This window comes from Drosophila takahashii, chromosome 3R, assembly GCF_030179915.1.
Source record: "Drosophila takahashii strain IR98-3 E-12201 chromosome 3R, DtakHiC1v2, whole genome shotgun sequence".
NCBI lineage: Eukaryota > Metazoa > Arthropoda > Insecta > Diptera > Drosophilidae > Drosophila > Drosophila takahashii.
Window position 1 is genome coordinate 22,051,803 of NC_091681.1, and position 21,455 is coordinate 22,073,257.

At 47.7% G+C, this 21,455-nt stretch overlaps 2 protein-coding genes across 3 annotated transcripts in view; one reads left to right on the forward strand and one right to left on the reverse strand.

Moving 5' to 3' along the window:
* On the forward strand, positions 1-11,041 carry LOC108057493 (uncharacterized). The gene is made up of 3 exons (XM_017141770.3): positions 1-315; positions 6,337-8,844; positions 8,899-11,041. Exons 2-3 carry the CDS (start codon positions 6,346-6,348, stop codon positions 11,005-11,007), a joined length of 4,608 nt encoding a protein of 1,535 aa, XP_016997259.2. The 5' UTR covers positions 1-315; positions 6,337-6,345; the 3' UTR covers positions 11,008-11,041.
* A 634-nt stretch (positions 11,042-11,675) lies between these two features.
* The window catches only part of cdi (center divider), a 49,573-nt gene continuing 39,793 nt past the window's right edge, over positions 11,676-21,455 (reverse strand). The window contains exons 4-8 of one of the 2 annotated variants that reach the window (XM_017141751.3): positions 17,128-17,326; positions 16,971-17,056; positions 16,587-16,839; positions 14,711-16,518; positions 11,676-14,223 (exon numbers count right to left, since the gene is read on the reverse strand). In XM_017141751.3, coding sequence (XP_016997240.2) covers positions 13,392-14,223; positions 14,711-16,518; positions 16,587-16,839; positions 16,971-17,056; positions 17,128-17,326 — 3,178 coding nt within the window. In that variant the 3' untranslated portion in view covers positions 11,676-13,391. Of the gene's footprint in view, positions 14,224-14,710; positions 16,519-16,586; positions 16,843-16,970; positions 17,057-17,127; positions 17,327-21,455 lie in introns of both variants that reach the window. The other variant, XM_017141750.3, reaches the window with a different exon arrangement.

Genomic DNA, 21,455 nt, shown 5'->3' on the forward strand with positions numbered 1-21,455 from the left:
TGCCTGGCCGTCGAAGGCAGCGGTCGCGTCGTAGTCTTCAGATTTTCCTTCATCGTGAGAGAAATGCAAATACCAGAAATTCAATATTGAACGCGAGCCGAGAGAAAAGAAAAGTGTGAGACGTGTTTGGAAAATCGAATCGAATTTTGTACGGCACCGTCAACGGAAATCGCAACAACGGTAATTGTTGTGTGTGCTCGGTCTCTGTGCTTTTGTGTGAACTCTATTGGTTTTTTGAGCAGCCAGCTAATTGTGGAATACTTTGGTTTGGGCCCCCGCAGCCAAGGATATCAGCCGGATTCAGCCAGTTTGCGGGTAAGATTTGTGGGTTAGGCGGTTAGGAATGTTTGTTGGCCATTACGGTTGCAGCTAATTAGCATGCTGCACTCGACACAAAAAGCACAAGAAGCTAACTGCAGCGGGCTCCTGCTGGTCACCAGCTGGAAATCAGGGCAGGCCCAGCAACCCACACGAGTTCGTGCCTTAAGTCTTTTGTTTTGCCTCTCTTTTTTGTGTGCTTTTTGTCGCCGGCCCTTGCACATTTAGAAAAAAAGTGGCTCACTTTTTGTGTCAGAATAATTATGTACGCAACTTCTGCCGAGTGTTGGATTTTTTGCTCAAGTTTAGATCTCGCGATGGCTTACTTTCCTCCCCATCAAATTCGGTTGACCTACAAATCGTGGTCTACATGCTAATTGACGTTAACTTGTTTCCGACAATCCGCATTCCGCTGGCCAAAAAATTGTCAGGTTCATTGACCATCGCCTGGCGTTATGTAAAGTGCACAATAATTGAATTCTGGTAATGAATTCACACTTTGCATGAGAGCCGATGGGTTGCGTGTTGGCTGGCTGGCGGCTGTTATGCATTGGGCGCGAATTATTCAATTCGCAGACGAGGAGATAACGAGATCAATTGGCTGGCAACCGTTAGCTAATTTATGACTTTCCCAAAAGGTCGAAGCAGCGTTCCCAATCGGCCGCTAAGGAGTCCGCCTGCTGATTTATAGCCATCGCCAGCGACCCAAATTGGCTGGCAATATGCTCAGCTATGTCGGGCTATGCCAAGCAGAATCATAGAATCAGAGGCAGCAGCAGAAACAGAAACAGAACTTGGAGCCAACCCATTTACTGGATGGCACGCGCGGGCGCAGCGCAGCTATTGCAATTGCATTAACCATCCAGTGAGCCAAAAAGCCAAGTGACCATAAAAGAAATGCCAGAGGCAGCAGGCCTAAACCGAATTACCTACGAGTACAAGATCTGTCCATTTATGGGCGCCTCTTCTGCCGAGGAAGTCAGTCACACTCCGCCACCAAAAGCGAGCTGACAGCCTTGAAAGATTTATTGGCTGCCCAGATCGGCGACGTGCGGCGATTCTGCAAATGGTACATATCCATCGGCGAACATAGTCAATCATCCATCGCTTATCTGCCTTATCGCCGCTCTCTGAAATTGTCTTTCGACTCGGCAGCACCTTGAGCACTTTCCTTTTTATTTGAGACCCCAGCTCGTGCTTAGTTTTTGCTACACAGAGGGAAATATGATAGAAATAAAATATATTTTATTTTTTAAAAAATAAAAATAAATTATTTAGCATTTGAAAATTTTTAATAATATATTATGATAATTTTCTCTATGTACCCAGAGTTTTGCCTGTCACTCAACAGATAGCTTTTCTGTACGCTTTTTCTTCAAATCAGCACTTGAGCAGTTTCCATTTGATGGCTCGGACAGTACTTTAATAATAGCAATTCCATTGTAAAATTCATGTTCATCTGCGCATGTGTGCAGCGCATAATTTCCTCGCATTGTGCCATAAGTTGTTGTAAATTTCGACTCGCCGTCGTCGACTTCATTAAAAATTAATAAAATAGCAACAAATTCAAGTTTCGGAGAGCGTGTGTGTGTGGCATTTGAAGTGCTCGGCTTGAACTTCACACTCTGTGGCGGCAAGCTGAAATTTCACCATTTCTCTTTGAAGAACCTGCGAATGCGTATTATTATAATTAAGATTTCAGGCACGTTGCCTTGACTTTCATTGCCATTTCTTAGACGCGGTCAGCGGCTATTTCGGTTTATTGATTTTTAAGTCATTCGGTTTTTATTTTCTGACTGAAGGAATTCCGCCTGTTTTGGCCAATGGGGTTATTCATTTCTATATGCTAATCGGCACTTAGCATGTGGGCGTCACTTTCTATCTTCGCCGAACGAGAGAGCGGAAATCCGATCGCGGATTTCCTTCGCCCATGATTGCTTTCGGTTCACGGGAATTTGCTCGAAATTTCGTGTGATTGCAACACTCGAATGATTCACGAGACTTCAGCCGAGGTGTGTGCACTTGCCAGCATTTGTTAACGTTAACTTTAACGTTAACATCAGGCAGCAGGCAACAGGCCGCAGAGATCATAGCCGGGATTTATGACTGTGAGTGGTGTGGCGGCCAAGAGCGATTACGCACCTTAAAAAGTGAAATTTCTCGTGCTTTGTTGTTTGGTTGCGCCTTTTCGTTTTTTTCGCCAGAAAGAAATGCAAATTAATTCGAATGACTAAGACGGCGGCGATTTTGGGAATGCCAAAACCTAAGGCCATCTAAATGGAAACTGCCTAGGGTCGGGAAAATGACTCTCGCTTTACACGACGAAAAATTATGATTAATTAGCCTTGGATTTTACAGTGCTATCCTAATAAAATATTGAAAATAAATCTTCATAATATAAAAATCTTTAAAACATAGCAGTAATTCAATTATCCCTAAAAGATTTAAAACATTACTAGAACTTATTTAAGAAACGCTATAAATATATTTTTACTTTATTATTATCCTAATAAAATGTTGATTATAAATCTTCATAATATACAAATTTTTAAAAAATAGCAGTAAGTTTATTATTTTAGTAAATTCTCTGCAAATATTACTAGAACCTATTTTAAATACTCTATAAATATATTTATACATTTATCAGAAAGTGTCAATGTAAGATATTAAAATTCGCAATACATCCTAGAGTTTTTTAAATGTGCATTTGAGTATAACCGGGATCATAAGCATAGGGTTTCCAAGCCCACGACCAGGCTTCGTCCACATTCCAGTCGCACTCGCCATCGACTGTTTGTCCAATGATCGTTAACGGGGTCAGCTGAGCTACGTACACGGCTTTCAGCCGCTTCTCTCGCAGTCGTTGTTGGTTTATTTAGTGGTACCTCCATTGGGTATTGGGTATCTGTATCTGTTACTGGTATCTGCTGGCTGGCTGATTCACCAAAAAAATAAGAAAAAAAGGAAAATAAAACAAAACGTGAGGCAGACCGGCGGGCACAGGAAGACTGGCTTCCTCGGTATTTGGGATTGGGATTACAAGTTGCCTCATACTGCGGAGCGGATCGGTTCAGAGCAGAAAGAGGAGTGCCAGGGGGGCAATCAAAAATTTCACTGATTTTAATTATTTTTATTTTGCGTCCTACCGTTCTGGTTTGGCTACTTTGCCGCGTGTGTGCGTTTCTTTTGCCTCGGCTCTTTACATTGCGGTTAAAGTTGAGGCATAAATTCGGTAAGCCATAAATAATTCTCTCTGGCGCCGCAGCAGCAGCAAAAGCAGCCAAAGCGAACAGCACTCAGAAGCTGAGCGAGAAATTTTTGGCTGCCAAAAGTGAAAGTTGCAGCTGCTGCTGGCCGTGCCATTGAAAAGAAATAAGAAATGTAGGAAAGCGCCGAGAGACCCCTACCCCTCTCTAGACCCCTTCACCCCACCTATCTGGTTTAAAAATCAGCCCGCTAGAGACAGTTTAAAGTTGAGTCTGAGGGTCTGGGCTCCACTAGATTGGCCCGGGTGTCTAATGACTCCGCTGGCTGCTCTTTGTCAACATTCGGCCGCAGGGGGGAATTAAAACTAAGCATTTTCGCTATTATGTGTTTCGTTTTGTCGTCGTAATTATGTTTACCACGCTTTTGATTGCCACCATTTCGGTGCCATTAAAAATTACACCTAATTGCGGTGGTTCGTAATAGACGTGCGACTTTTTCGGGTGCTCCATATCAAAACACTAAGACTTCTTCTTCGCGGGGGTCGTCGGAAGGCGAAAGTTATGGTGTTTATGCACTTTATGCGAACATGATTGTGTGGGAACCCCGGGCGGAATGAGTTAATCAGTGAGACCAAGGCGAATTGTGTAATGTGAAAGCAGGGAAGTGATTACGATTACGATTCCACTAATCCCCAGACGACTTACTTCCTTCCTTCCTCTCAGCAGGAATTGGGTCAGCAATTGGGCGGAGTTCATTGAACCGAACCTCGAACGTCTTGGAATGCTATGGTTTACGACCATAACTCGTTTCAATATTTAAATCTGAAAATTTAATTAAATTAGCACTTTCTACGCGACCAGAAAGCCGTGCCTCACATATTGAATAATAATTACAAGCAATTAGCACAGTGACCCAGATGCGTAAATTATGAAAATGAAAATGCATCCATCGCCATGGCCGCCCAGAAATTCCTTTGGCCGACGGCGTACTCATAATGGAAAGTGGCAATCAAGTGCGGCTCAAATGTGCAATGAAAGCACGTTCGCATATTCAAAGACTCAAAAGACTTGTTGACAAGAAGTTTGTGTCTTGAGTCTTTCGTTTTCGAGCGCGTGCTCTTTCAACAATCCAGCGATGACGGGTTTTTATTTGGCATTCGGTGTTCGGTGTTCTACAGGAGGATGCTATGTTTATGTAGCTTCTGCTTTGGCTTCTGCTTCTCATCGGGTTGTTCTTTTTTATTAGCATACTGATAAAAGCGAACTTGGTTAGTGTGTGTGTGTTCGCGTTGTGGACATTAAAAAATGATGGAAAAAGCAAACAAGTTCCTAAATTGTGACCCAATTACCCAGTTAGCCAGTCTGTTGATACAACTGCCACTTGGCCTTATGAATTGCGGCCCATCGACGAGGCGTGCAAAATTGACGAGAAATGCATTTGCATAACACTTTGTCTCAGTCCGAAGAACCGAAGAACTGAAGAACTCCAGAAAGCACAATCTCTACCAAATTCATTGACAATCGAAATGAAAGTTGCAAAGTAGCTAAGCGGGCTGCAGTTAAATGGCATCGCAGATCACTCGCAATTGTTCCGTGTGGCAAAAGCACAAACACATGGCACATGCAATCGAGAGGAAATCTAGACCATAATAATAACCACGGCAATTTGTAGACTGGCAATTGCACTTTCATCTGGGATTCTTGCTAGCCGCGGCACTTTGAATAAATTTCTAAATGCCTTGATTGACAGTCCGCTGTGATTGAGCTGGGCGCATAATGCGACTTTGACATTGATGTGACTGTGACTGCTCCGCGCCGCCGGTGAGTCAGTCATAATTAGCGCTGGGTATTTCGGCTGGGTGACATTATCGATGTATTTTGATTGAATGAAAGTTGAACTGTGTTTTTGAAAGTGAATTTCTTGTCACGGCAGAAGAGGCCGCGAATCGAATCGAAAGCACTGGCGGCCCAGTCGATTTCGGCTTTTTCAGCTTCTTCAGCTTCAGCTCTTTTGCCTTTCTGTTGCAGCAGAATATCGATGAGCGTTAGACAATAGGCCAAGACCATTGGCTGGGATAGAGGCAGGGGCTGGCATTTGGCTCGTTTGACATAACCACCACAATGAGCGACCAGAGCCACAACAAGCCACAACTCCCAGACGGGTTTTCCTCCTCGCCACTCGCTGCAAAAACTGGCTGCTCACATTTGGTAAAATTTCACTTTTTCCTTTTATTTGCTCGCTGGCCGCCGCGACTATTGCAGCAGCAGCAGAAGCAGCTTTTTATATGAAAATCAAAGCAATCCCATCCAGTCACTTGCCAGTCGGGAGTCAGTGCCAAATTTGGAGTGCACCAGTTGGGTTGTGTTGTGTTGTTAATTGTAAGCGACACTGCCAGCCGTTTTGATCTGCAATCATAACTCGAAGGCTACCCCATCCAACATCGAATTGCGAGTAGTACTGCACTCATTGTTTTGGCCAAAACACTTCTCGCAAAACAAAGAAGCAGACACGGTCATGTCTCAATTAAGCCAACAGCCAGCAGCCAACCTACGGTGCTTGGTCTGCTGACAAATTGCCGAGAGGCCGCGACTCGAATCCCGACAGCAACACCAGCAATCTCAGCTTCAGCCACAGCCACCAACTGGCTGCAATTTTCGCACCATAAACGTGGAAGCGGTCCGTTGTCAAAGCTTTTGAAGTGACAGCGGCCTTGTGGAGGCTTTGAAATCAAGAGTGGTTTCGGCTTTGGGCGGAAGGTCTTCGATTCAAATTAAAGATTTAAAGATTTCTTTGCTCTCTCTCTCTTTGCAGCCAATCAAAATGGCAGGCAGTCGCCACTTAGGGTTGCTGCTGGCACTGGTGTTGCTGCTCGACGCAACAGCAGCAGCAGCAACATCGAGCGCAGAGTCCACCACGGAGACCCCTTCGGCCCTGCTGCCCCTGGAGGCCAGGAGTGCCGATATCTCCGGTGAGGAGGATGTCATCTCCACCAGCTATGTGCTGCCCAATCAGATTTTCAACGAGGGAAAACCCTACTATGCCCGCCAGGATCCCGTGTCGGGTCAGCTGGACTTCAGCGCTAAAAAGCCGGCGGGCATTCAGCCGGAGGCCAACGAGGTGGTGGATCCCAACGAGAAGATCGTGCTCAGTGGAGGCAGTTCGCCGAATATACACGACTTTCTGAACCTACCTGTGAAGTACTCCTCGTCGAAGTTTGTCTATCCGCTGGTCTCCAGTTCGTATGCCAATCTGAAGTACCAGGGAAGCAACAAGAACTACATCACCAACAAGAAGCCCACTTCGGTGGTGGCACCAGTCACTCCACCACCGCCAAACTATCACAGTTCGAACTTCTTCACGGTGCCAACTACCAAGCTCACTGCTGTGACACCCACGGCAGGTGCCTACTACCCCAGTAGTCCTAGTAGCACCACTAGCACCTCCACATCCACCACTACAACCACTACGACCACGACTACTCGGGGAACTCCTCCAACTTCCAGGCGACCAGTTAGCACCACTACTACAACCACCACGCAGGCAACGAGTCCGGTGGCCAAGTACACCACCACCTCTCGACGACCCATTCCTGTGCAGGTGACCTCCACTACGGCTCAACCACCACGCACCAGCACCACCCGCAAGAAGTTTGTGCCCACCAAGAAGTACAGTCCCACGGTGCCGAGCACCAGTGGAAGGCCAGTGGAGGTTAACCACGAGGATCGGCGACCACCGGTGAAGTCCAGACCCACGCCCAGCAGCCAAGACGAGACCCTCACCACCCACCATGCCACGCCACAGGCGGCCATCTTCCCCACAGAGCCAGCCACAACCACCAAGATGTACACCACATCGAGCACCAGTCCACCTGTGGTCTTCACCGAAGGACCCACGCCCCCACCTGCCTTCAGTCCCATTCCGGGAACTGGTATTCCCAACCTGGATCCAGCCGACGTTTACCACACGCTGGGGCAGAAGAACACACAGGCCGAGGAGCAGCAGCAACAGCAGTTGGAGAAGCAGCAGCAGCAGCAGTATCAGGAACAGCAGCAACAGCTATATCAACAGCAGCAATATCAGCTGCAACTGGAGAAGCAGCAACTGGAAAAGCAGAAGCATCCATACCAGCAGCAACTGGAAAAGCACCAGCAGCAGCAACAACAACTACATCAGCAGCAGCAGCAGCAGCAACAACAGCAGCAGCAACAACAGCAGCAGCAGCAGCAACATCAGCCTCAACCGCCAACTCAGCAACAGCAACCCATTCCACCGAAATCGCCCATGACCCTCAGCGATATTTTCAACAGCCTGGCTGAAGAAGAATCCAATGTGGCGCAGAACTACCAGCAAAATCAAGGCTTCGATGCCCAGGGCAATCTCATTCAGCCCATCGCCCCATCCAAGCCATCGCCCTTCGCCATGCAGCAGCCAGGAGCACAGCAGCAACCAGGAGCTCAGCAGCGACCCAGCCATCCCAACGAGCAGAAGGTGATCTCCGGCAGCCAGGAGAACTACAGCAACGAGTACGTCTCCTACCAGGTGCAGCAGCCGAACATGATGCAATACCGCCCAGTGCCTGGCCAGATCAACAATGTGGTCATCTCGCCGGGTCAGCAGTCCGCCTCCTTTGTCCTGGGCAGCCAGGTGCAACAGGTCAGCGTGGGTCACCCGAGCATGGAGAAGGAACCTCTGTTCGCCAAGGACACGCCGGGAGTGCAGTATGGTCAGGTGATCAGTGAAGATATTGGCAATATCAAGAGACCCAATATTAAGGAACCATTGCCAGCGCCTCCGAACTACCAACAGATGCCTAGTATTCAGCAGAACTCCAACTTCCATCAGAACGGAAATGTGGCCACATCTGGAGCTCCCACCTACCAAGAGCCACCTCCAGAGGCACCTAGTCCCTATCAACAGCTGCCCCTGATTGGATCCAACAAGCGACCATCAAAGAAACCCGTGGCCAAACCAGAACAGCCTTACCCACAACCACCACAGACATCGACGCCTCCCCAAACGCAGCCCACTCCGTCGACTGTGATGCAGGGAGACGACACCAAGGAGCTTCTGGTCTCCACCAACATCAGGTTCCCTGCTCAGGGCGAAGAGCCGCTGGAACTGTCCTCCTCGCCTGTGATGCAAGGTCCTCCGGCTGGACCCCACATCAATGGACATGCTCAACCGCTGAGCCTGCAGCAGATTCAGAACGCCAATCCCGTTGTTTTCCCCAAGGCCCAGGATGAAGTGGCCCCTGGCAGCGGTAATGTGCAGATCCAGCAGCATGAAGTGCTCAACCTGAGTCAGCAGAAACCACCATTGGTGAGTAACTTATCTTATCTATAACAGTTCGATATAACCTATCTCTATCCACAGAAATTCCCTGCCCAGCAGCCAGCACTTGGCGAGCATCCCTCGCTGGACATGGAGCCACCTCCGCGGTATCCCACTACCATGGGACCCGTGCCTCAGGCTCCTCCCACTCCTGGTAAACGACCTCCTGCAAGCTTCTACAACGAGTTCAACCGCAAGCCGCAGAATGGCCCACGTCCCAGTAATCTGCCGAATATTCTGCCTCAGTTCCGTCCGAATGCCAAGATCTCCAGCGGACATCCTCCTGCTCTGAACAAGGAACCCGGCAACATCCGTCTGCCCCAGCAGGGCGGTCCTGGTCCTGGTCCCAAGCGTCCCTACAATCCCTCTGTGCCACCCCAGTTTGCCCATCGTCGCCAGCCCTTGCATCATCAACAGCAGCAACAGCAGATGTTGCAGAAGCGCTATCCCATGAATCGCATCTCGGAGTATCCCGTGGGTCCCGGTCCCAGTCCAGGAGGAGATGTCAACAGGAGGGTCTACAGACTTCCCCCGTATGGCGGTCAGAATGTGCCTTACCTGCCCGATCACATGTATCCCCGGCGTCCTCATGGTCCTGGTCCATTGAGATCCGTTGACGGCTACCCGGCAGAGCGACATGCTCCCTCGGCGGAACCCTACAAGACCATCGATGCCGAGGCAGCTGCCGATTTCGAGGAGGAGGATCTGGTGATCAACGATCCGCCACAGCCAGTGACACCCGGCAAGGATCGCACTGGAGTGGAGGACACGAAGCTGGAGCCCGTGGTCACCCTGCAAATGCTGCAGTCCCAGAAGAAGGCCGTCAGCCTGCCCGGTGATGATACGGGAGCGGGAGAGATCCAGGTGACGGCCGACAACGATCCCCAGGAGGCGGAGGCATCTAAGCTCAGCCAGCAGAAGTTGGATCCCAGCGGAATGTACGTGGTCTTTCCCATGAAGGGCGCCGAAAAGGGTCAGGCGGAGGGAGAAGCTCCCTCGGCACCAGCCGAATATCAGAACACTCCGTTCTCCGTCATCCGCGATCAGCCACAGGAACCGATTCTGAAGAACAAGAAGCCGCAGTCGCTGCAGCAGCAAAACAAAGCGCAGACGGGACCAAAGGAGAAGTTTCCCTACCCCATCGAGAAGCCAGATCCATCCTATTCGGAGCTCCATCCCGAAGCACAGTCTGCTGTTCCGGGAGTTCTCGTGGCCCCGAGGATCATCACCGGAGCTCTGGGCACCGGCACCGAGACACCCATCGCCATTGCCTACACGCCCACTGAACCCAATCCTTTCCGTCATGAACAGGGACAGAAGTTCTCTAACATCAACCTGGCCACGTCGGTGATCAATGAGATCCGCCAGGACACCCAAACGGAGGAGGGTCTGAGCAGTGACTTTGATCTGCGTGGTCAGAACTTCGAAAAGGACTTCATGGCTCCATTTTATCCAAGTGTGAGCCTAGGTGGTGGTGCACCCAGTGGAGCGGCAGCTGTAAATCCCGCTGCCCCTAGCAACTGGAACATTGTGCCCTCTACCACGGATCAGGCGATCTATGAGAAGAACAACATCAACCGGGCCGATGTGGATGCCACTGAGGAAAAGAAAGCGGAGGAGGAGCAGCCTACGGCCAGCCCGCTGACAGCGGAGAAGCCCTCCGAGATGGACAGCTTCCAGCCACAGCTCCAAGGTGGCTTCAAGCCCATTTATCCGCCGGGCTACAAGCATGTGGAGCAGGTGGAACAGGAGGAGGTCGCAGGTGCCAAGAATGCTGCCCAGGATCAGCCAATCGCATTGCCTCTGGTGGCCACCACAGCGAAGCCTTCGACACCAGCCTCGCCAATCAGCAGTAGCACCAGCAGTAGCAGTTCCACCTCAACATCCTCCTCCACCTCCACGACCTCGACGACCCACCAGCCTGGGATAACCAAGTCGGATGCCACACTGGCCACCACCACCAAGGCGCCGGTGGTCAGTGCGAAGCCCACGCAGCGCAAGAAGACCAGCTTCGAGACAAGTCTGGCGGCCCTGCTATTCGGGGACGAGGATGAGGAGGACGGAGCTCGCAAGTCCGCGGAGCTGCCAAAGGCCCAGTCTGGTCCCAGGAATGTGCCACGCATGGGTCCCCGAAGTCTGACGCTGAGCTAAACGGGAGCCTCGAGGTGCCCCCGCCCCAACAACACTAGTGTAGTCCAATTTTAGTTCGTATTATTTATTCAAAGTTTATGAGACAGCCGGGATAAGCCCCGCTTAGAGGTAGACCATGTGGTAATCTAGTTCTGTTCTACAGCTTATAGTTAGTAAGCTCACCATCCAGATATATAGACCATCGCCTCCAACGAACACAACACCCCACGATCCCAGCGACTTTTGCGAGTCTGATTTGAAATGCGATTTCTATGAACTTTCTCATTGGACTCCCGAATCGTCGGAAATGAGATAAAAGCTTTTTGTATTCAATTTAACAAAACCCCTAAAATAGTACTCACAATTTACGCGGATTATTGTACCATAGAAAACCATGCAAAATAAACATAACTCTTATATTATTAACCATTTTCTTGTTTGAAATAAGGTCTATTTAGGGTTTTCAGGTTTAAATTAGAAGACAAACTCAAGACAACAGAGATGTTAACAAAAACCCCTTTTTTTTCTCTAGTAAAATGGCTTACAAAATATTTGATTTTTGACATGGAGAGAAGATCTTACACTAATTTTACACCTCTACATTGTCATAAAGCCTTGCATACTTTTGGTATTTGGCCCAAAAGAAGATCTTTCCACCCTGGTAAGTGGAATTCAAGAAAAAACGGATGTTTTACTATATCAGTATCTTTATTATACGAGTACAATAATTCAGTTTACAGTTTTACAAAATTATTTGTTTGCCTGACATGATTTCGTTCTTCGAATTAAGATTTACTTCGTTTTAACTTCTGTTAAAACCCGAAATGAATTTCGTTTTTGTGTCTGGGATGGACTGCGATTTCAATGTTGATAATAATATAGATAATACTTATTCATGGTCGACCCAAGTCGGTAAGTGCATTAAAATATTTGATTGGCAACCGGAAATGAATTTTAAATTCATGATTCTCTAATGTTTGGCTTTACTTAGAACCCATTAACAAGACGATGCAATGAGGTTGATGTGTTATGCTCAAATGGACGACTTTCATTTCTTAACAATCTTTTCTATACCGCTGAATCGTATGTACACATATCGTACTTTATTTACAGCTGCCACGGAAGTCTCAATTATCTTAATACATTTTTCTGTTGAACAGTGTCTAAGTTGGTAAAGTAAGATGCTTTAGTTGGAGCCATTACTTCCTAATGAATTCTTGATAAAATAATCAATTTACGGATATATTTTCCTATCATCAGTATAATGGAATCTACTAGCCAATTGAAAAACGATGGCTCAGTCTTCGCCTTGCTTTTGCAATATGTGTTATAATTGAAGTATAATTGCAGCCGAATTACATTAATCGTATATTTAAGTTCGATTATAAGGGACACACACAAAAAATAAGTAAAACAATAAATCATGTCCCATAATACACTCTTTATAAAATCTGAAATTTCTCAGCCAATCTTTGATATTGATCTGCTGGGTGTAATGTATACATATGTATTTATTTGTAATGCAGATACCCACATATTTGTAACGTAAGAAACTAAAACTAAAGTCCTAAGCCGGGATTAAGCCGATCGGGAGTTCCCAATGATAAATGGTCTTGCTTCTCGAATTGATCCGGGATCATCTGTACAATTTTCGAGGGGAAGGGGGTTTCAAGTCTTAAAACCTCAAGTTGATAAGTCTACATCGATATTTAACTTTGACCTTACGTGGTAGTTAATCATTACAGGTAAAATGTATGTATTGCAATATGCCATTTAATGTGTATATGTATGTATATTTGTATTGTATTAAAACATAATCTTTTTATACAGAGTTTAGACAAAATCAAATAAATAGCGCGATAAATGTAATAATATTTGTAAATGTATCTATAAAGAACAGCTATGCCATTTCGTAGGAGTTTACCAGCGACAGGTTTAATTATTAAGAATAAATACTTTCCATGATTGGTTTCTGAATACTCGCTAATTTAGCATAATATATGTAGCGATGTAAATTTGAAGGACTAGGAACCAGTACGACATATGAATATGTTTTTATAAATGGTAATTAGATACAATTTTCAAACTAATACAAACAAAATGGATTCTCTTATTGTTAAGGGCATGCTTAATTTTTAGTAGAACATTTTGGCTTATTTGCAACTGCGCTCTATACACACGACAATAAGGAAATAAACTATGAACTTAAAAATTAAACTTTTAGGCATCGAAAACTAACCAACTTTTGTGGGCAAACTAAGTTGCGATTATTTTTTGTATTCTTATCAAGTGGTACTGCCAGGTATAAAGGAATAGGATATGGGGATAAAAATCTCACAGAATCTAACCAAGTCTTAGGGTGACTGAACAAATAAGTTAAATATGAATCAGGTCTGGGTGTCCGGCTATCCGCCCTGCTGTTGCTTCTTTTTGTCGAATATAGGAAGCTTAGACTTCACTGCACCCTCGCACACCATCATCCTTTGCTGCGCCGGCTTCTTGTCCAGATCGAAGCACAGGGCATCTGCATTCAGGTGCCGCTTGAAATCCGAGTAGCGGCGCGCCTCGTACGAGAGGTAGTTGGACCCCAGTGCCGAAGCAGCCACAGCAGCGGCCACAGTTCCGTTTCCATTGCGATGATGCATCGACGGCGGCGAGGAGTCCTGTCGCTTCCGCTCAAAGTACTCCACTATCTTGGCAATCTGTGCAGATCTCGTACTGGGCAGTGCCGTAAAGGAGCGGTCGTCCCAGAGCAGGGAATCGGATCCGGCCAAGCTGCTAATGTCATCGGAGCTATCGGTGTAGATGGACGAGGTGCGGTTCTTGCAGTACAACAGTTGATTCGTTGCGAACGGACTGCGCTGGAGTAGAGTGTGAATCTCAGAGTCCAGAGCCAATCGATTGATCAGGCCCGCCGTGGCCGCCATCTGCGAGTCGCCGCCATTGCCGCTGATTAACGCATGGTGACAGGTGTACCGTCGCTGGTGTGTGGGCCGCGCAGCCACTATGTCGGCATCCAGGTCATCCATCGAGTCCAGCGCTGTGGATGATGAAGTATTTCCCCCGATCACGGCGGGATCGTTGTCGATCAGCAGCACCGACGACGAGGTCGAGGATGTGTCGTTGAGCAAGTGGTTCTGCTGTTGCTGTTGGGCCGCAGCAGCGGCAGCAGTTACGGCGGCATTCGATGTCGAGGTGGCATAGTAGCAGCAGCGACACAGACTCGCAAGTTTATCGCTGAAAGATAAGATGAGATAATCAGTATGCGGTAATCAAGGACTCAAATGCAGGCCCTACTTAAGGTAACGAAAACATTGGACAAACACTTTTATAGCTTTTCAATGCTTTATGGGTTTCTAATGAACATCGACTAATAATATGATTTTACACACATACCATGTCAAAGTTTAGATATTTAGGAATTATGTAAGTGACTTTTATGATAGCGTGATTTCAATGCTTTCAGCAAAATAAGTCACTTACGTTGTTGTGTGCGTTTGGGGCTCGATATTTATACCATGGCTGTGTTTAACCTGGGATATGCCGAAATAATTACTATATATTCAAATTCTATCGGTATATTATTATTTAGGAAATTTTAAACATGCATTTTAAAGCTTTTCTTTATAGTTACACAACGATCTCTAGGATTAAACAATTTTAGACACAAAAATCTATTACAGAAGTACGAAATATTCCAAGTTTTATGATCCGATTTACTTACTTGATTTCACTATCTGCGCTGACGCATGCATCGAGCATTAGCTGCGTCTTCAACTTCTCGTAGCAGCAGTTACTACTGTTGCCCCCGCCGCCGCAACCAAACCCCAACGACCCAATCCCGTTGAGCTGTCGGCCAAAACTGTTGTTGGTTATCGCCGCATCCGACTCCTCGTTGAAGCACGAAAAGAAGCCGCTTTCGATGGAGTCCCGCCTCGTTAGGTTCGTCTTCAGGGGCAGCTGTTCACACGAGTTCTTCAGTTCGCTTAGATCGCAGGTATTCTTCAGCTCGTCGAGCTCCAGATCGGTGCAGGATGAAACGGAGGCGGGGGTTTCCACCAGCCTCGCTGAGCAGCCGGACATTTGAGTGGGCGAAGCGAGGGCCGTGGCTGCTGCACCGCAACTCGTTTGGTCTTTGGATTTCTTGGCGCTTTCAGTCAGATCCTCGCAAGAATTGGACGCACCCACCGAAGCAGTCAGCGTAATGGTCGATGCGCTGGCCTTCAGCAGGGCTGAGCTCTCGAATTCGCTGGTGCTGGTACTTTTCAGGCTGGTGCCATTGGGGCCACGAAAAAGCGGATGCGTGTACAGGGAATTCGCGCGGTATTTGCGAGCGGTAGGCACGGTGGCAGGACGCACGGCGCTGTCATCGCTGCTGGACTCCGCATCCGCGCAATTGCCACCGCCGTCGGGATCCTCGCCCTCCGAGGTGCAATCATCGCAGTCATCTTCATCCGCTGGCAATGCTGGCGCTGCTGGTGGCGCAGTGGTACTGGTAACTGGAGGAGCAGCATTGCTGATCCGCTGCGGCAGCTGGAGTTCGATGGCGCTGTACTTGCGCGTCATATGCGGCGACACTGGCAGACTCTTTGGTTCACTGGGCGTCGCTGCCGTCGCTCCCTTTGCAGCAGTGGTTCCTGCTGCTGCTGCCTCATCCGTACTCGCTCCCCCTCCCTGGCCAACCGCCTTGCTCTGCATGGCGGCGAGCTCCTTGAAGAACGGCGCCAACATCTCAAAGCACGAACTGAACAGATCTCCCACTCCTGCTGCATAGGTCTTCGGATTGGCGTCCAGGATCTTCTTAACGCCCCGCAGCTGCGCCAGCGCTTCGAACGGATTTGGCTTGGAGCCGTTGTGATCCTTTTCAGATGTCGGCTTGTACTGCGGATCCTTCAGACACATCGTTTCGCCCACCTTGCGCAGCGTGAGCACCGCGGGAACAGGCTGAGGGAGTGGTGGCGGTTCTGGAATAGCCGTGGCCGGCAGTTGAACCGAGGCCAGCTGCCTGGGAGGCGTTGGTGAGTGAGTGGAGGATCGCTGGCGCTGCATCTGATGACACCGCGCCTTGTCACTGGGCGACGTGTGCATGGGAAAGTGGATGATGTTCTCGCTCAGTGAGCGCCGGTGCAGCAGGATCTCGGCCTCCAATTTCTGGGTGGCTCGTCGCACTCTGGACTTCAGGACGTGATCATCGAACCCGTTGCTTCCGGCGGATCCATTCGGCGTGCCCGGCAGCGCAGCCGAGGCGGACTTTTTACTCGGGAACCGGAAGCCGTCCTCATCCACTTCTTTCAGGTGGCGCGGTGTTAAAATACCAGCTGGAGCCGTACAAATAGTGGCCACCGTGGGTGCTGCTGCTGCCCGAGGAGTAGTCATTACATTCTCCGAATCGCTGCCTCCTGGAGAGCAGCTTATTAGCTCCAGGGAACTAAGTGGACTCGCTCCTGCCGAAGACTCGTGCTCGTACTTCTCCAGCAGCAGAGTCAGCTTTTTGGTGGCATCGTGGAAAGTGGGGCGGCTCTTGGCATCGTACTGTAAATAATTAAGCGGATTAGAGACACATTCCTAAACTGATGAAGGCAGAAGAAGCGGAAACTCACCAGACAGCAGTAAAAGGCCAGGCGTAGAAACACGGGAGGTGTATCCATGGGACACAGTTCGACAAAGGCCAGATAGTCCAGGCCAAACGACGCCGTGCGGGGCATCATATCCGGATCCGCTTCGATGCGGGCTATGATCTCGCACTGGATGATGCCGAAGGAGAAGACATCGCTCGTCTGGTCGTACCACTGTCCCTTCAGACACTCCGGACTGACCCAATACGGTGAGCCGACGGTCTCCAGGCGTGATTTTCTACTGCAAGCAAGCCCATTTATGGATTAGTTTATTTGTTTTTAAATTTTTAAAACAATTATAAAGTATCAGTTAGTTTTCATACGAGCTTTAAGTATAATCAAATGAAGTTTAAACCAGGACACACTTACGATTTGACTGGTATCTTTGCGGCTAGACCAAAGTCACCCACTACGGCTTCGTACTGATCGTTGGCCAGATTGCGAATAAGTACATTCTGGAAAGGGATTCGGATTAGGGCAAGAACTCATCGGGATTCCAGGCAGGCAGCCAGTAGCTACAACTCACCTTGCTCGTCAGATCCCTGTGGAAAATGCCCGCGTCGTGGACATAGGACATGCCGCGCGCTATACCCAGCGCCAGTCTTATCTTCTGCGTGGCGCTGAGCACCACCTCCTTGTTGGCCAGCAGCTGCTCCAGGGAGCCGCCGTTGATGTACTCGGTCAGGGCGTGCAGTTGGCCCTCCTGCACGCAAACGCCCATGAAGCTGAAACGGAACGAGAAGGAGCCCAACAAGTCAGTTAAAGTTTGCCACTGCATTGCAACTATTCGGTGTGGCCCGAATAAGTTTCACTTTCAATCATACAACTTGACGGGCACTGCAACTCCCCTGTGCCCAGATTTCTTATCGCCGGTCGACATGCAATCGGCCACCACCCCCCACAGATTGTTGGCATTGTTTCAGCCTTGATTCGATGCAAAATGAAATTGTAATTCGATGCTCCCCGAAGCGGCAGGAGCACGCAATAAAAAGAGAAAGTTTTCCCTTGACTGGACACACAGAGCTCCTTCTTGGAATGCAATGGAGAGATGGAATGCAGTCTCCTAGGATTTTTCAGAACAAAGGAACCCACTGCCTAAGCACTCATCTCCGCTTCCTGTTCAGACAATGTCAATGACTCCTAAGCCTAAGGAGCTCAACAGCCACTGACTCATTCCCTGGCGGGAGGACAAGTTGAGGTCACCAGGCTCGGGAACCGGAACTGTAAGCTTATTAAGAAAATGGCAACGCATGCGTCTACCTTTTCTGCCAACTCCTTCCTCCAAACAGAGTGTGCAGTCAGGTAAAAAAGGTTAAATGCTGCCAGACGGGGCTGACAACGATGCTCCGAGGTGACAATGAACTTTGTTTATGTACGAAAGCAAGGCAGGTTGCATCATCCTTTGGATACCCTGATGTTATCTAATCCTTTAATATTAATAATATTTCTATTAAAAAGGTCTAGTTAATATTAATGATAGATCACGCTGAGTTATAATAAAGGAAATATACATATACCGGAATATTCCCAACCGATTTGCACATGTGACTCAGGTCCCGTGCAGGTGTTCAATACCACTGTCATTATACCACTTCGATAAGGCTTCTTCGCTTCGATTTCAAATTCGTCTTCTGTCAACTGGTCTAATCGGACGCGCAGGTTTTATCTCCGCACATGCTCGGTTTTTGGCCATTTGCAGGTTAAAGCCGTGGCCCAAATCGTTTGCCAAATGGCTCGGAACTCTGAGGCGTGTGCCAGATAAGCTTTATCGTCCGTCATGCCGCCATGCGAATATTCTTCTATAAGCTATATTTACTGTAGATTGTATAAAAGCGCACCAAGAAGAACTTAAGTGGCGTTTGAAAAGTTTGATTTACGTGTGTGTTTGCCCGATTGGGCCATTAATTTTCACTTATAGCTGGAATTTAATTTTATTAACTTAACCGCAGAGCATCAAATCGTAAATAAATTTCGCAAATGTTGCGGAGGGTGGAAATAATTGTTTCGAGCACGCAACCTGTCACCCCATCTACCCCAAAAACAGACACCTTTCTGTCAGGCTGTCAATAAGGCCTTGTCAGGGTATCCAGGTCTCCAGGGTGCGACTGCGAGCGTGACGTCAGGGCAATGGCAATCAAATGTTACGACCACCCCAGCCACCTCATAACAACTCGGAGGTCGTCTCAACGCATTAACATACGCGTTGTAAAGGGGTTGAACCAGGAAGGACCACCAGTTGCATCGCCTTTTGGCGGCGTTTACTGGCTTGCGTGATATGCGGCATTAGGAATCACAGCAGCCCTATTGAATCATCAAAGCCCTTCGGGGGAAGCTTAATGGAAATCAGTCTGGTCACTGGCTTTCCGGCAATCAATCCTGAACATGGAGTTGGGGTAAGGATAGTACAGTGAAACCTGCACAGCTGCACTTTTGAATTGAAAATATGAAATTGGGAAGAACTGTTTTCCCCTTTAAAAATTCGGATATGGATTGAACCCTATAGTAGAGTAGCAAAACATATTGTAAAAAAATATAGTACATCAAAATATATAAAAAGGGATTAAAATTTCAAAAATCTAGAAAAAAAATGTATTTTTTTATAATCTAGAAAATTTTAAGTTTGGCGAAAAGTTTAAAATAATTCTGGATTCAGAAAAATCACGTTTCCATTACTAGTTATTCGATACGTATAAAACTATGTTTTGTGATCCCTGAAAACTTCACCTACATGGATAGCTGACTTTATTTATGTACACAAAACGTTATTACGCTGCATAAAGATAAAGAATAATGAAAATGTCTTGGGCAAGAGGGCATGACCCTTTGAGATTTTTGATAGATGCCACGCCAGTGTGTGGCAGACACATGTCAGCCCTTCAGACGGCCCAAGGGCTCGGCTCAGCGCGGATCTGAAATGAAGTTATCACAAAGGCGAGACACAGCACAACTCGTCGATCCCAGGTGTTGAAGGTGCGATGGCAGGGGCTCCAAGAGCCGAGGCCCGAGGGTTTTTGTCTGCCGCACATCCTCTCTGCCAAGAGACACACCTCCACCTCTGACTCCTCCTTCCACCTCTTCGACTCGTGACCGTGGGTGCAGGCAGGCACTTCCATTTGCATGACCATCGCCGGGATTTACGGTTCTAATTCAATTTATTTCCCTGCGTGATACACGATTAGCGCCCCGAGTGAGTGCCCCATGCCCTGCCCTTCGCCTCGCCTCGCTTTTCCTGCCCATTAGCGGCTTACATTAAGAGGATTTGCCTGCAGTTAACACCTTTAATGTGCGCTTTAAGCCGTTCTCAAGAGATCTCTGTTGACAGAAAGGATTTAATTTAATTGAAAGGTACAGAGAAATCGAGAGGCTCCAGAAAAGGAAACGCAAAAGCCTGTCGACCATGTTTGATTGCACGACGAGTGCTTTGTTAATTGGTCAATTAATTTATAACGCATTTATCAGGGGTTTTTATTTTCGGCACACAAAACAACAAGATTAATAAATTATCAAAAGCATTTTGCAGTGGGCGCTGCCAGGTTCGTCGACATCAAATTGGCTGGAGATGCAAATCAGTAGCTGAACACAAAAAAGGGGCAGTCAGGAGGAGATTCCGGCAAAGGTGTCTCTAGCCATTCTCCAGCAGGAAATGAATACACGTCGAGTGCCTAGGCTTTTGGCCACTTCAAGAGCTGCAACACACTGAAAGACTGAAGATGCCGAGAGCAGGAAGCGAGAACTACTCAAGCGGCTATAAACCTCTGAAACTGCCGAAGAAGCATTGTTCTGGCAGCGTTTAGATTTTCAATTTGTTTTTTGTTTCTCGCCGGCTTTGCAGTTTTCTTTTTTCCCTTGCCCTGCAGCGCAAAGAGATGTGATTGTGTTAAATTGAAATGTGCTGCTTTGCTGGGTGTTACAATATTTGTTACAGGCATTACACAGTTTTCCCGGGAAAACGGTGTTCGTTCGACAATCGACAGAAGGCAGGCAGCCGGCATTTCTCTTGCAAGTCGCAATGAAAACCATAAATTGACACGTTTGCACGTTTCTCTCGTTCGAGACTGCGCCAATTGGTTTCCCAGACTTTTCGCAGACGGCGACCGACTAAAGCCGCTAACTGCCGCTGGCCAGCTATCTTGGTTATTAGATAGGCTAATAAAATGCAAAAGTCCCGCTTGGAATTCTTTCACCCGTGTGTTGCAACCGCCGCCGCCGAGGCATTTAATGTTGGCAAATCGAATTGGAGCATTAAAGCATTTTGCGCTTAATTGAAAATTATTACCACAACATCAGCGGCAGCAGCAACAGAAATTGCAACTGCAGCAGCAACAGCAACAGCAGCAACGGCACGATCGGCGGGGTTAAAAGGTTGACACAAAGTAAACAAAATTCGCTTTTAGGCAAACAGCAAATAACCCAGGACCATTGGACCAGGCCCAATATCCAAGTACCAAACGAGACGGTGGCAGTGGAGCAGCCGGGGGCGTGGCAATGGGCGTTATAAATGGTCCTAAACGCCAACTGCAATTACCATTCGGCATTTGCAACCAAAGCAACAACAACTAGCAGCAGTATTTCGAAATGAAATGATTGAATTTGGTTTTCAATTAGAAAAATATGCAAAACGTGATGCGAAAATTATGCAGATTGCAGCTGCAGCAGCAACATACAGCAGCAACAGTTGCTGCTGCTGCCTCAACTTCCTCTTCTTGTTTTCACTGCTGACCGATTTTGAAGCCTCGGCCTCCTTGCAGCCCAAAAAGAAAGCTCGTGTATGTGCGGAGAGGGTGTTGCATAAATCTGAATATCTAATGCTCGCTTTTTGTTGTGCAAAATTGATTGAAGTGTATTGAAATTGAT

Excerpts from the sequence above, each read along its gene's own strand:
- LOC108057493 (XM_017141770.3), top strand. The coding sequence starts at position 6,346 with ATGGCAGGCAGTCGCCACTTAGGGTTGCTGCTGGCACTGGTGTTGCTG. Across the intron at positions 8,845-8,898 it reads GTCAGCAGAAACCACCATTG|AAATTCCCTGCCCAGCAGCC; the intron begins GTGAGTAACTTA and ends CTCTATCCACAG.